The sequence below is a fragment of the Taudactylus pleione genome, unplaced genomic scaffold (assembly GCF_031769625.1).
Source record: "Taudactylus pleione unplaced genomic scaffold, aTauple2 ptg000026l, whole genome shotgun sequence".
Lineage (NCBI taxonomy): Eukaryota > Metazoa > Chordata > Amphibia > Anura > Myobatrachidae > Taudactylus > Taudactylus pleione.
The window spans coordinates 24,417,564-24,433,644 of NW_028284428.1; the positions used below are offsets into that span (position 1 = coordinate 24,417,564).

Consider the following 16,081-nt stretch of genomic DNA (forward strand, 5'->3'; position numbering starts at 1 on the left):
AGGTCATGTATCTCAATTCAAATAGAACAATAAGGATAATTTACCAACCATAAAATATATAGATAATTAGACATGCAGAGCATTCAGTTTAGTACAAGTGTGCCTGTGTTACCACATTGCACATAAATGATTGCACTTTCCTTGTTTGGTAAGTGCATCTTAGAAGTCATTTGCAGGGTTGCTGACCTAGATGAGATTTGCACATTTCGGAAAGAGTTGTATAGTCTTTCAAAGTCCTTGCTACTATCACCTATAGACATTCCCCCACTCCCAACCTTGGCCTTTATAAGTTAAGATTTATTGGAGATGCACATTTAGAATCCCCCCCAAATAATACATTATAGCCTAGCCCAGAGGTTACCAAACTCTGCCATTACAGTCAAGGTTTTAAGGATAGCTGCTGCACCCGCCACCAGTGTCCTCCAGCCCGACGACGCAGAGAGGTTTCAAGCTGGACGTCCGCTGAGATTTTATTACCAGCGGGCACCCGGCTCCTTCCCTGCAGCGTCGCGCTTGCCGGAGGCTGGAGTTCTCTTCTGAAGTCCAGCTTCCGGCATTCCCAACGGTCACTATGGGAAAGATATCATGACGTCTATACCATAGTCCGAGGAGCAGCCAGGCGGACCGGATGGCATTGGACGTCAGAGCGTGGTGTAAGGTAAGTAATGGTTTTTTTTTGTAAGTGGCACTGCAGGGGCATTACCATATGGTCATTACTACAGGGGCATTACAATATGGGCACTACTACAGGGGCATTACTGTATGGGCAGTACTACAGGGGCATTACTATATGGGCACTACTACAGGTTCATTACCATATGGGCACTACTACAGGGGCATTACTAGGGGGGCATTACTATATGGGCACTACTACAGGGGCATTACCTCGGGGAATTACTATAGGTGCACTGCTGTAGGGAGCATTACTATAGGGGCACTGCTGCAGGGGGAATTACTATGGGGGAATTACCAGGGGGGCGCCGCATTACTGTCTTGCACCGGGTGACAAAAATCCTAGTTTCGGCCCTGAGTTTGTGAACCTCTGGCCTAGCGTAATAAACAGGTTATGATGGGGATTGTCTTACACCATGGTCCTGTTGAGTGAGTACACTTCAAGTCATGTTTACATATAGCAGCAAAGTGTACTTAGATATTATTTTAAGATCATTCCATCGCCCTTCGCATGCATGCCGGCGTTAGTAATACCGGTATGCATGACAAGCACCACAAAGGACTCCTTTGCAATGGAGGGACTTCTGGGTCTATGACCCAGAAGCCCCTCTGGCATCCTTCTGCGCATACACAGAAGGACGCACGCACCGCTGGGGTGCTGGGAGGGATCCCTCTCACAGCACTTTCCTGATAGAAGCCCATAGACTTCTATGGGTAACACCATCAGGAAGATGGCGTTACCTACCGCAACCAAGCCCCGGAGTGCGGTCAAACCCGCATTTTGGGGGTTTGACTGCATTTCTCAGGTTGCTCCATCCCATCCTAGGTATTTCTTTCATGGGCCGCCTGTTATTTATTCTTTTTTGTTTACATTAGTAGAATTGTGGCTATAAAATGTGCGCAAAAGCTGCCCAATTCAAAGCACAGGCTGAAGCCTGTTCTCCTACCCCTAAATATGGGGAGTGAGGCTCGGAGGCCACCCAATATACTACTGTAGGAATGCTCATCCAAAAGGGCAGACTCCTCCCCTTGAAGTTTATTTAACCTTCGGTGAACTAGGTGGGTACCCCAGCAATATTTAAATTCTTATAACTTTAAAAAAAATACTGCACGTAAGTGGCCATTTTATGTAGATGGAGTTGCAAAATTGCCAGTTTGCGTAGTGATGGCGGTTTAGTGTGGCGAGCACTAGTGCAGCCACATTCTTAAAGTGCGTGTGGGTATCTCTTACGCCACCTGGTCCGCACCTGCCTTGTTTTCTGCCAAGAGTAATCTACAGTTATCTAGGTGCTAGATAAATGATATTGGATTGGTTGCTATGGGCAACAACTCCACTTCTAAAAACTAGAGATGTGCGGGTCTGGTTTTATTCGGTTCTTATTGCCAAATTATCGCAACTTCGGATTAGTTCAGATTTATCTTATTGGCTATCCAAAACACATGACAGCTGGATAGTCAATATGATGCCGTTTTTGAGATCCAAACATATCAGAGTAAAACCAAACCGCACATCTCTACTAAAAACCTACACCTTAGTAAATATACCCCCAAGACTGAGTTGACTAAGTTTATTTTAACTTTTTCTAATTGTTTATACATTTAGTTTTTACTAACAACTGTGATTCAAATGTGTTCCAAATATCTTTTTTTTTAATAGTGATTACTAGAAGACTTATAATTTAGGAGCTCATTCAGACCCGCTTGCAAGATGCGATCGCTCGCTGGCCAAAAGGGGCCGGATATTTAAATTAAGCGCTCGCACTGCGTCGCGTAAGGACGCCCACGTGTGTTAGCGAGCTACAGCAAAGTGCGCTCGCAGGTGTCTGAAGATGCTCCCTTGCCTCGCGCAACACACATCATCTCCAGAAAATGTATGATTAATCGGGACCATCGTGAGCCATCGGAGCAGCTCGCAGTCCTTGGGGTTGCTTTCCCCGCCGCAAACACTGCGATCAGTGCGGGCTGAAATACAGTCAGGTGCATAAATATTGGGACATTGACAGAATTTTCATATTTTGGCCTCTTTTCACCACCAGAATGGTTTTGAAATGAAGCAAACAAGATGTGCTTTAACTGCAGACTTTCAGATTTAATTTGAGGGTAATTACATGCAAATCAGGTGAACGGTGTGCCTCCCACTTTTTAAATGGCCAAAAGTAATGGGACTATCAACTCAAGAGCTATTTCATGGACAGGTGTGGGCTATTCCCTCGTTATTTCATTATCAATTAAGCAGGTAAAAGGTCTGGAGTTGATTCTAGGTGTGACATTTGCATTTGGAATCAGTTGCTGTCGACTCTCAATATGAGATCCAAAGAGCTGTCACTATCAGTGAAGCAAGCCATCATTAGGCTGAAAAATCAAAACAAACCCATCAGAGAGATAGCAAAAACATTAGGTGTGGCCAAATCAACTGTTTGGAAGATTCTTAAAAAGAAAGAACGCACCGGAGAGCTCAGCAACACCAAAAGACCTGGAAGACCACGGAAAACAACTGTGGTGGATGACAGAAGAATTATTTCCCTGGAGAAAAAAAATAATTTCACAACAGTTGGCCAAATCAAGAACACTCTCCAGGAGGTAGGTGTATATGTGTCAAATTCAACAATCAAGAGAAGACTTCACAAGAGTAAATATAGAGGGTTCACCACAAGATGTAAACCATTGGTGAGCCACAAAAACAGGAAGACCAGATTAGAGTTTGCCAAGCAACATCTAAAAAAGCCATTACAGTTCTGGAACAACATCCTATGGACAGATGAGACAAAGATCAACTTGTACCAGAGTGATGGGAAGAGAAGAGTATGGAGAAGGAAAGGAACTACTCATGATCCTAAACATACCACCTCATCAGTGAAGCATGGTGGTGGTAGTGTCATGGCGTGGGCATGTATGGCTGCCAATGGAACTGGTTCCCTTGTATTTATTGATGATGTGACTGCTGACAAAAGCAGCAGAATGAATTCTGAAGTGTTTCAGGCAATATTATATGCTCATATGCAGTCAAATGCTTCAGAACTCATTGGACAACGCTTCACAGTGCAGATGGACAATGACCCGAAGCATACTGAAAAAGCAACCAAAGAGTTTTTTTAGGCTAAAAAGTGGAATGTTATGCAATGGCCAAGTCAATCCCCTGACCTGAATCCGATTGAGCATGCATTTCACTTGATGAAGACAAAACTGAAGGGAAAATGCCCCAAGAACAAGCAGGAACTGAAGACATTTGCAGTAGAAGCCTGGCAGAGCATCACCAGGGATGAAACCCAGCGTCTGGTAATGTCTATGCGTTCCAGACTTCAGGCTGTAATTGCCTGCAAAGGGTTTGCAACAAAGTATTAAAAAGTGAAAGTTAGATTTAGGATTGTTTAGTTTGTCCCATTACTTTTGGCCCCTTAAAAAGTGGGAGGCACATATAGAAAGCGTTGTAATTCCTACACCGTTCACCTGATTTGGATGTAAGTACCCTCAAATTAAATCTGAAAGTCTGCAGTTAAAGAACATCTTGTTTGTTTCATTTCAAAGCCATTGTGGTGGTGAATAGAGGCCAAAATATGAAAATTCTGTCCATGTCCCAATATTTATTCACCTGACTGTACATGCAGGTGACATGTACAATGACGTTACTTTGCTAATTATGCACGCCCTTTAAACAGCGTTTTGGGGGACTGACGCGCCTGCGTTCGCAACACCACTCCCCCGTTCACAAGCACCTTCCCGTGTTACCACCCACAAACGGCACTATCTGTCACTCAAAGCAGCGACCCGATAGTGACTTACGAGCTACCAAAATCAGATTGCAACGAATGGCTTGCGCAACGAATGGCTTGCACACGCGCACTGCGAAAATCGCTCACAGTGAGCGATCTCGCCTTAGCGAGCGGGTCTGAATCAGGTCCTTAGTTTGTAAAAAATTGTTTTGTTTTCTTGTTTTAAATATTTCCTTTTTATTATTCTGTTTTATTTTTATACCTTAAGGGACAAGAATAAATTATGACAGTCGGAATAACTGTTGTACTAAATTAGTATAAAGTACATATGGTGAAGTATAGCATGGGGTATGAGATACTCCACATGGTACGCCATTTTTATTTTTTCCACCTGGTTCATGGAAGATTAAATATCTCATCCTCCATATGAAACTAAAAATACATTGTATCTATACATACAAATAATGTATTTTATTAGATGACAAATGGCATAGCCTTGCGTTAGACTACACATTTATACTATTAAAGGTTTACAGCTGTAAAATAAATTATTTCATCTATTTAAAGCTACATTAGCAGGAGTTTGCACTTGCAAGTTGGTTGTATTCTACTATTTATGGCACAGGTTCTCAAACTCAGGACCTGATTCAGACCTGCTCGCTAAGGCGCTCTCTCTCGCTGTGAGCGATTATCGCCCATCTGCGCATGCGCATAATTCGCAGTGCGTGTGCGCAAGCCATTCATTGCATTCTGATTTTGGTAGCTCGTAAGCCACTACCAGGTCGCTGCTTTGAGTGACAGATGTACCGTTTGTGGGTGGTTACAGGGGAAGGTACATGTGAATGGGGCAGTGGTGTTGCGAACACAGGCGTGTCTGCCCGCTAAAATGCCGTTTAAAGGGCGTGCATAATTAGTAGAGATGAGTGGGTCCAGTTCCCTGAGAACCAGACCCACCCGAATTTCAGGGATCCGCGGCGATCCGAGCGCAGCCTGAGGCAAAACCGCTGATTGGCTGAGAGAGCCCATTGAAAACACTAGAAAGGAGGAAAAAAAGATGGCGCCCACCATCCCCCGCCGCCTGACACCACCGGCACCCCCGCTGTCGACACCACCGGCACCCCCACTGGCAGCATCCCCCGCCGGCACCCCCACTGGCAGCATCCCCTGCTGCCGACACCACCGCTGCCGACAGTCCTGCAGTGCTGCCCAACGTACTTAGGACACCATCAGTGACCCCGACACTGCCGACACTCCCACAGTGAGGACACCACCAGCACCCCTGCACTGCCGACACAGTGAGCAAACCTTCACTGAGGACACCGCTGGCACACCCGCTCTGCCAACACCGCTGGCACCTTGCATTGAGAACACCCCTGCACTGCCGACACAGTCAGCAAACCTGCACTGAGGACACTGCTGGCACCCCCGCTCTGCCGACACCGCTGGCACCTTGCATTGAGAATACCCCTGCACTGCCGACACAGTCAGCAAACCTGCAATGAGGACACCGCTGGCACCCCCGCTCTGCCAACACCGCTGGCACCCTTCACTGAGAACACTACCAGCACTGCCATTCCATGTACTGAGGACACCACCAGCAACCCCCGCACTGCCGACACAGTCAGCAAACCTGCAATGAGGACACCGCTGGCACCCCCGCACTGCTGACACAGCCAACAAACCTGCACTAAAGACACCGCTGGCACCCCTGCACTGCTGACACAGCCAGCAAACCAGCACTAAAGACACAGCTGTCACCCCCGCACTGCCAACATAGCCAGCAAACCTGCACTAAAGACACTGCTGGCACCCCCGCACTGCCAACATCACCGGTACCATTCACTGAGGACACTGCCAGTACCGCAGCACTGCCATTCCATGTACTGAGGACACCGTCAGCAACCCCGCTCTGCCGACACTGTTGTCACAGTAAGTGTATCCAACCCACACTGTATAACACTAGCTGGATGCAACCTTTTGGCCTTAACTAGATGAAGCAAATAATATTGTGAGGTGGTCAAAATTCATTGGAAATTACTGGAAATAAATGTTATTGAGGTTAATTATACTGTAGGAACAAAAACAGGCCCATTTTATGTGATTTTAGCTGTTTTTATGGTTTTTAAGAAAAAAATCCAGATCCAAAACCAAAACACAAAAACAGAACACCAAGGAAAAAAATCCAAAACCAGATTCAGATCCAAAACCAGGGGAGATCCAGATCCAAAACCAAAACACGAGGGTCGGCGCACATCTCTAATAATTAGCAAAGTAGCGTCATTGTACACGTCACCTGCATGTATTTAAGCCCGCACTGATCACAGTGCTTGCGGCCGGGAAAGGCTACCTCAAGAGCTGCGAGCAGCTCCGATGGCTCACGATGGCCACAATTAATCATTCATTTCCCGGAGATGTCGTGTGTTGCGAGTGGCAAGGGGGCGTCTTCAGACACTTGCAAGCGCACTTTGCCATAGCTCGCTAACACACAGTGGGCATCCTAACGCGATGCAGTGTGAGTGCTTAATTTACATATCCGGACCCTTTTTGCCAGCGAGTGATCGCATCTTGCGAGCAGGTCTGAATCAGGTACTCAGTCCTCAGGACCCCAAACAGTGCATGTTTTCATGTCTCCTCACAGAATCACAAGTGAAATAATTAGCTCCACGTGTCAGTGAGTAATGCAGAGGTTCCCAAACTCGGTCCTCAAGGCACCCTAACACCAGGTTTTTAATTATATCCATGCTTGACCACAGGTGACTTAATTAGTACCCCAGTCAATTTGAATTAACCACCTGTGCTCAACCATGGATAGCTCTAAAACCGGAACTGTTGGGGTACCTTTAAGAAGTAATTAATACACCTATGCAGCTGCTGGGTGACCTGGAAACCGTGAACTGTGTGGGGTCTTGAGGACAGAGTTTGAGAACCACTGATTTATGGTCACACCATTGTAAAGTTACTGTCATAATTTATTTAAGACACAGATAAAACTAATCCTAGTGATATTTTAGGACAAAATCAGCATACTTTATTTATCTTTATTGGTAGCAAAGGAGTAGAAGGTTGGACTTTGATGTGACATTTCTCTGCAAATGGAAGCACACTCTCAGTTGTATGAGTCTACTCAGTGGCATATCTTTAATGGGTGCAGTGTGTGCAGGGCACATGGGCCCCCTGGTCCAGGTGGGCCCTGCACCGCACATCCTGCACCCATATTATTTTAAATTTACCTGTCCCTGGTCCCACAGCGGCTGTCAAAGCTGCTTAGAACACTGGAAAAATGGCCGCCATTTTTCTGGTGGTCTGCGCCGCGCAGTAGACTCCGGGCACACTCTGGTGCCCAGAGTTTACTGTGCATGCACAGAACGCTGGAAAATGGCCGCCGCGACCAATTTCCCGGCATTCTGTGCATGCGCAATAGACTCCGGGCACACTCTAGTGTCCGGAGTCTACTAATGCTCCCGTGGCTGGCCAGCTGCGTCACTCGACTGCCGGCCACCGGGGGGAGAGGAGGGGGCCCCACATGGTGAGTGCACATGGGCCCCCTCCTCTCTTAAGATGCCCCTGAGTCGAATCCTATATGCCTCGGACAGGAAATACCAGAAAGGTGCACCATCTGGTGCATATAGTAAATTAGTTCCACTGATGTTAATGACATTTGCTATACTTTCTGGCTGGAATTGCTGGTAAAATACAGATGTGTCCACATACTGTACACCTATCCTCAAATCGCATCAAATATCACCGTTTGGCGAGCCACAGACTTTGCAACTTTGCTGCGCTATGTGATTTTTTCTTATAATATGTGTCTGAATCTGCTATTATACCAATATCTTTGCAACTACTTAGGGCCTAAATCAGATATGTACACTAATTCAATCGCATCTGCGATCCCATATGCAGCTGCTGTGCAAAAATATGCTAATGCTGTAGCCGCCTGGAAATGTATTGAGACATCCACTGGTGGCTCTGCAGATCCAAGCAAGTGTGTACAAATTTGCAGAGTTGATCGCAGATCCTGCAATAATCGACCATCTGACTAATCCTATGGTCTTGCAGAATGGCTGTAGGTACTAAGACACTAGTGCCAAGCTTTCTGCGTACGGGATGGCAGTAGTATGCTCTGACACCCCCCCAAAATGGTCGAGACACGTGTGCATTTTGCTGCCACTCCCTGTAGCCGCCAACAAACGGTCCCTCAATGTCAATCACTTTGCAAATAAATCCTCACTGCAAGCAGCATCGCTAAGGTATCTTGGCACGCGCGCAGTGCGACCATGACGTATGTGCAGTTGGACGATAATTGCTCAACTGCGTAAATATCTGCATTGCATACATATCTGAATCAGGCCCTTAGTACACTATTAGCACATTAAGCCATAAAATTCACAAAAAAGTACATAATCTGGGTAAAAAAGCAAAAGATACAGGTCCTATAAAAGTTATATGAGCCACACAACGTTATTCTTAGGGGTCTATTTACTAAGCAGTGTTAGGAGATAAGTGAACATTGATAAGGTAACAGCCAATCAGATCCTAACTGCCATGTCATAGGCTGTGTTTGAAAAATGACAGTTGGGAGCTGATTGGCTGGTACCTTATCACCGTCTACTTTATCTCCTAACACAGCTTAGTAAATAGCCCCCTCAATCTGCTACTTTATACCAGTTCCTTGGGGACAAAAAGTACAGTACTTATTACACTATTAGTTACTTAGTGTACTATTAGCAGATTTAGATGCATAATTTAGGAAAAAGTAATCAAGCACAGATATTGCAGGACATCTATGTCATGCCGGGATGTCTATGCCATACAGTGCGAAAAAAAATAGGTGTTCGAGGCCACATCTGTACAATATATACATTTGTTATTAATAAATGCTTTCAATTTGTTTTATACAGTACTTCTTACTAATTTGATTTTATCTTGAATCTACATAAGTTACAATGACTCCTTTGGTCTTGACACATAATCATTGAAAACTGTTTTGAGGGATTTTTCGTTATAATCCCTATATGGATGAGCTTCCAATAATAGCCAGCAGCTGCAAATATTATTCATTAATAGTTATTTAGAGTGTGCCAGCATATTAAAATATTGAGTGGATATAACCCTGACCTTTGAGTAGCGTTTGTCAGACATAACTCTAAAGGACAAAAATCTTTATCTATAACATGAGACCTAAGGCACACATCCACTAGAAGGTATGCAAATGACTACAAGATTACGACATTGTAATTGTGCAGTCGTTTGTCAGTCTGTGATGTGCCTACACTGAACGAGCAGTCATTCAGTGTAGGCACATCAATCATCTGCAAACATGCTGAACCTGAGGAAATATCGTCAGGTTGTACAGCAAGTTTGCATGATGATAGATGTCTAAACGATCAGCGGGAGCGCACATCGCTGGTTGTTTAAGACATTTTTGCAAACGATTTGCAAATGATTTATGAACAATTGAACGATAACTATATCGTTATCATTCAATCGCTCAATAAAACTGCTTAGTGGATGTGTGCCTCTACTTCTCAACCTCCAGCAACCACAATGGTTGGGATTCATTTCACCAAAGAACCTAAGTTAGGGGGCTTATGTCAGCACAAGTAGAGATAAGACTACAGATCAAATACAAAGAGCAGTGAGAGGGCCACACAGTGTTTGAATGCATTTGACCTGTATAGTCACATACATTTAGCCAAATAGATACATTAAACTAATGGGGTCATTGAACGGTCTTTTTATAAATTCATTGATTCTTAGTCAGCACCATTCTTGATGGCCAAATAAAACACATTTGCTGCAGCAATGCTCAGATGGTGAGACTAAAATAATACATGAAAACCATTCCAATAACACCGCTTAGTTTTATATATTGTAAAATGATCAATTATATAGTAAGGAAAACAATTTGAATGTGCATAGAACTATAGAGAGGCTTGTGCCTATTTTTGCAGGTAATATATTTGAATCATTTTATACTGTTATTTTATTTTGTGCAATATATTTAAATATGCAGTTGATGTAGGACTAAGCCAAACTGACATCTAAAATATAACTGTTTCACTAATTCCACTTGTCAGAGTTGTTTAAATGATTGGAGAAAGGTTTGTGCAAGAAAAGAAAATGAATACTATACAATTGCTCAGTAAAACCCACTTAATTTATATCAAATAAATGCAGCTGCTTGATATCAAAACTAACTTGATGCATTAAATATCAGTCTATCATTTTTAGGGTACATACTCATGAGTATGTGTGTAAGTCTGCACAGCATTTAGTGGAATGTGAATTAATAGCTCATTATAGATAGTAATTTACAGATAACTATGAGGACTGCACTATCATTATTCACATTTCTGTAAACTGGTGCTGGGTGGTCAATCCCACACCAGGACCACTTTCCTACCTGGAAATTTCCATTTCAGAAGTCTCAAATATCTCAAATACTGTAACACACACACACACAACGAGAGAAAAAGCAGCTCAAGTAAAAGTAAACTCAATATACCTATATGTTCAGGTATAAGCCTAAAGTGCACAATCGTGAAACGTAATGCAGTGACAATACGTAAAAACACTCCTCATAAAATGAGTGGCAGCTCTCTGCAATATATCATGTTTTGGTTAAAACACATGCAAATAAAATAGTGTATAAAAGTAATAATAGAGTGCCAAAAGTGCAGAAATAAATAGATCCACAACTTATCTTCAAAGGGAAAATCTTTGGTCACGTGACCATCAATTTGTTCAGTATATGAAAGAAATAAGCATAATAAATCTCACATAGTGTGTGCCATATATGTACAGCCAGTGGAGCATACAATATTATGTTCACAATATATTAGGAACACATTGGTCCCAAAATAACCGAATCTCCAGTGTAGCTTCATACATAACATTTATTATATCCGAAACAGCGGTCAAATAGTAGGTATCACACGTACAAGAAACAAGTTTTAAAAGAGCTTATCTTAGGGGAACAAATTGATGGTCACGTGACCGAAGAGTTTCCCTTTGAAGATAAGTTGTAGATCAATTTATTTCTGCACTTTTGGCACTTTATTATTACTTTTATACTCTATTAGGCGCTTTCTAAACTTCATTTAATTATATATATATATATAAACACACACATAGGGATTATTTTAGTATTTTACTAAATTCATTTTCAGAAATATTTTTCTCTTCCAAGTTTCCATAATAAAGATCAAATATTCCGGTTTTAATTAAGTAAGTTATATGTCAAGTATGTTCTGGCTTAGATAATATATGGAAAATTTGATTTTATATGAACAACACAGTAAATATAAATCAACGGCAAAATAGTTTAAAAAAGTTATATTTAAAATTTTAGTTACTGTTAACATATAATAATATTGTTTGTGATATAGTGTCTACATTATTACATATTTATAGCATGTGCAGCTGCTTTTTTCACCTCATAGGTTTCTGCTGCAAATTTCTGTGTCAATAAGTTCAATAAGTTCAGAATTTATTGTAAGTTATAAAGCCTTGTATTAAACAAAAATATTCTATGTATTTAATTATTTCCTAATCACCTTTTTATGACACATCTTGTGTAAGTACCAAACACATTGCTTCTATTTAAATCTAATCAGTGTGTAATTTTCTTGATCAGACTACAGATGAAAGGGTACAGCTGTCTGATGTCAGACCAAGCAGGTGGTACCAGTTCAGAGTGGCGGCTGTTAATGTGCATGGGACACGAGGCTTTACAGCACCAAGCAAACATTTCCGTTCATCCAAAGGTTAGTAGCATTTCTCTATATATAACCCCTTCCCCTAGCCTAACCCTAACCCTCCCGGGGGGGGGTGCCTAACCCTAAGTCCACCCGGGAGCCCCCTAACCTAACTCCCCCCCCCCTTTCTGCGGCTAAGAAGACTCGCGCCCCAGACTTACCTCGTTCGGGCCCGCATCGTTCTGTATTCCGGTGACGGGATTATGATAGACGTCGGTATCTTTATGCCTATCATACACCCCTAGCCGGCATTCTGGCATTGGGATTGTGAACGGTGGCCTTGCTTCCGCCGGTCACGTAACTACATCCCATTTATAGCACAGTGTGCTTAGGTCAACATTAGGATACTACTAGTGCTGGTCATATCTGTCCTACAGGTCATGTACTTATACTGTACATATTCTCTCTACATATAAATGATTCAGACAGCGAATGAATAACTGAATAGAATGCAACAGATCTCGCTCAATTGGCATCTTTTCATTTCTTTAGTGTACTGTGGGCCTGATTCAGAGCCGCTCGTAAGCGGCCGCTCGTTCGCTCCGAGCGATGTTTGCCCAACTGCGCATGCGTACGGATCGTAATACGCATGCGCGAACCAGTCAGTGTGGCCGAAAATCGTTTGTTCGCTAAATAGCGAATGCCTGCTATTTTGAGTGACAGGAGGAGGCGTATGTGGGTGGTAACAGTGGAAGGTGCTTGAAAATGGGGAGTGGAGATCCGAACGCAGGCGTGTTTAAAGGTCAAAACAGGCGATTTATGGGTGTGCATAATTAATACAGCAGCGTCATTGACCACGTCACTGGGTTATTTTATAGCCAGAACTGCACGCAAAATTGTGGTAGCAAAAACCAACCACAAGAATAGCGAGCAGTTCATACGCTGGTCGATGTACTCGATTAATCTAATAAATAGCGGACATGACGTAGGATGCGAGCTGCCAGGGGGCGTTTTTTTCAAAATTACGTTCGCATGTTTTGTTTGCTCGTTCAGACATAGAGGCGTCAACAGACCGCAAAGAGCGAATGGTCAATTTAAATAGCCAGCCCCTTTTTCTGGACGAGCGAGCGCAAATAGCGTCCAGTTCTGAATCAGGCCCATAGTACCCACATAAGCAGCTAAACCCAAAGGATTGGTGCTGTTGTTGGCAGTGGGAAGGTGATGATGTTGTTAGTGAGGAAAAACACATGAGGGAAGAGGGCCCTGCTCATGAGTGCATTCAATCTAAAATGTTGGGACTAATCCATCTCCACGACATCCTATAAAGATTCAAAGTGCTAGTCTGCCAACTCTCTACTCTTACTACTGTTGTGTTTATTCATTCTAATCACTTTTTCATATATAGCAGTGCCAATTCAAATTGCCATTCTTAAACACATAACTTATATGCTGGCTTTTTTTATCAAACAAACTTTATTCTGGTGGGTAATATATCAATCAGACTCTATTCTGGCAGCCAATATATTCATTTGAATAGCCACCCCTATTTTCTGGACGAGCGAGCGCTAATTGCGTCCGGCTCTGAATCAGGCCCTGTGTTGGTAGTGGCAACAAATGTACAAGGCGTGTGGATTGCACCATTTTTAGTAGCACAGTCTGCTTCACCTGCATCATGTGCCACAATATAATGCAGTTACATCATACATCATGTATCTTGCATGTACTGTGTCAACCCCTACTGATGTGTACACTGTTTAAATCAGATGTGCTATTACAGATGTGTCTTCATACATCTTTGCTGCTGTTGCACCAAACTGCCCCTTTTGGCATACCTGGGGGTAAATTTATTAAAGTCAGAGTTTTTAGAAGTGGAGATGTTGCCCATAGCAACCAATCTGATTCTAGCTATTATCTTCTAGAAGGTGCTAATTAAATGTTAAGTAGAATCTGATTGGTTGCTATGGGCAACAGCACCACTTCTAAAAACTTTAGTAAACAGGAGACTGTGCTGATTAATTTGTTGTGAGATATCTGTATGCGACAGAGTCTGAATCTGTATACAAAATGCTACGAAATAGTGGCCACTGCTTTTTTCCACACTGAAGTTCCATTGTGCTTTGTATACAGACTAAGCTGCATTTTTTCGGAGAGAAATATGTGAAAAAAAACACCCGGCGTTCACTCGCGCCAGGCATCTCGCGTCACATGACATATTGAGTCTAGCTATATGACACATCTGTACTTGTGACTCACTGTGCTAATAACATATACTTTCTCTCCGTACTTGGCAAAATTCAAAGGTCCCTAAACAGTTTGCAATGTTGCTAACCTTGATTTCAAACACAATCTGTATCACTGAAACTCCTGTGTCATTATGTTTCACCTGTTTGTATTCATATTTTATTCAGTAATAATCACAACAAAACCATAATGTGTTTGTCTCTACTGGATCAAATTAAGGAGAGTGCAGAATCTGTGTGACAATTGAAAGAACATCAGGTGATTTCTAATCTATAACTCTTTTTATATTTCCTTATGAGATTCAACCCTTTAGCCCAGTTTTTCCCAAAGTGGGGGTGCCGTGGCGCTGTCACCAGGGAGCCGCGGCTGGAGGGGGAAGCAGGTGTCAGGTTCTTTTTCCCCCAGTGCTTCATGTATGGAGCTGGAGAGGAGGCGGGGAGGGAGGCGGCGGTTAGGTGCTGTCACTGGGGTGCCGGTGGGAAGCTGCTGTCTTTGGGAAGGGATCTATAAAATAGTGTGGGTTTACCTGTACTACTAGGATAAAGTGAAGTTCATTATGTACCACCGGCAGTCCTTTTATAAGATCAATTAGTAAGACATTACTAGCAATATATGAGTAAACATTTATAAGAAGACAGTGGCCAAATTATGAAGACTACCATTCAATTTTATGCAAGGTAGCTATTCCGCAGATAATGCTGATGTAGGATGTCTGAATCTGAATAAGAACAGAAAGGTGAGGGTATGCAGATAGTAATGGGTAAATAATGATCTGATGGACTTTGAACATGGAGTGATTGTTGGCGTCCGCAGCAAGTGGTTGTTCGCGGGTGTCAGTTTTCACATTTTCAAATACACCGTGCAGATGGCAGGGTGAGAATATGGAGACAACAACACCAAAGCATGGATCCTTCTTGCATCGTCACAACTCTTCAGGCTGACGGAGACACAGGGGCGTTTCTAGAGAGAAGGGGGCCCGTGTGCAGTCTCCGACACGGGCTCCCTCCTTTCCGCCCGGCGGCTGGCCGCGCACTGAGCTGTGCGCGGCCAGCGCCGCAGTTATAGACTCTGGGCACTAGAGTGTGCCCAGAGTCTGTAGTGTATGCACAGGTAACCAGGAAAATGGCCACGGCGGCCATTTTCCCTGTACTGCGCATGCGCAAACGAAGGGAAAATGGCTACCGCGGCCATTTTTTCCAGTCGTTCTACAGCGCCGGACGCCCACATCGATGTGGGACTCTGGAAAGGTAAGTATTATTATGGGTGCAGGATGTGCGGTGCGGGGCCCCCTGGACCCATGGGCCCGTGTTCCCCGCACACCCTGCACCCATTATAGATACGCCCCTGCGGAGACAGCATTATGGAGATGAATTTGGGCTAATATTCCCCATGAATCATATCGACCATTAGAAGGTCCATGCCTAGAAGAATTCAAACCATATTAAGAGCAAATTATGTGTCAACAAGGTACTAACTCGGTTGCTATAATAATTGGCTACTGTAAAACAAGTCACACAAGTTATCAGTATATTGTCACCATGACGACATTCACTATGTCGGCATTTGGAATGTTGAATGTTATTCAGAATGTCGATATTGAGAAACTGTTGACATATGATATGGTGACAGTGAAAATGTTGATAATAGATATGTTAGGAATAGCATTTCGGTTATCGTTAGGATTAACATGGGTTAGAGTTAGCATTAGTGTTTGGACTAAGGGTCTGATTCAGAGCCGCTCGTAAGCGGCAGTACGCT

General features: G+C 43.3%; 1 protein-coding gene across 1 annotated transcript in view; it reads left to right on the plus strand.

Moving 5' to 3' along the window:
- ANOS1 (anosmin 1) overlaps nt 1-16,081 on the plus strand; it is a 210,873-nt gene that overhangs the window by 131,577 nt on the left and 63,215 nt on the right. Inside the window, exon 6 of the mRNA XM_088451532.1 lies at nt 12,022-12,151. Coding sequence (XP_088307658.1) covers nt 12,022-12,151 — 130 coding nt within the window. The remainder of the gene's footprint in view (nt 1-12,021; nt 12,152-16,081) is intronic.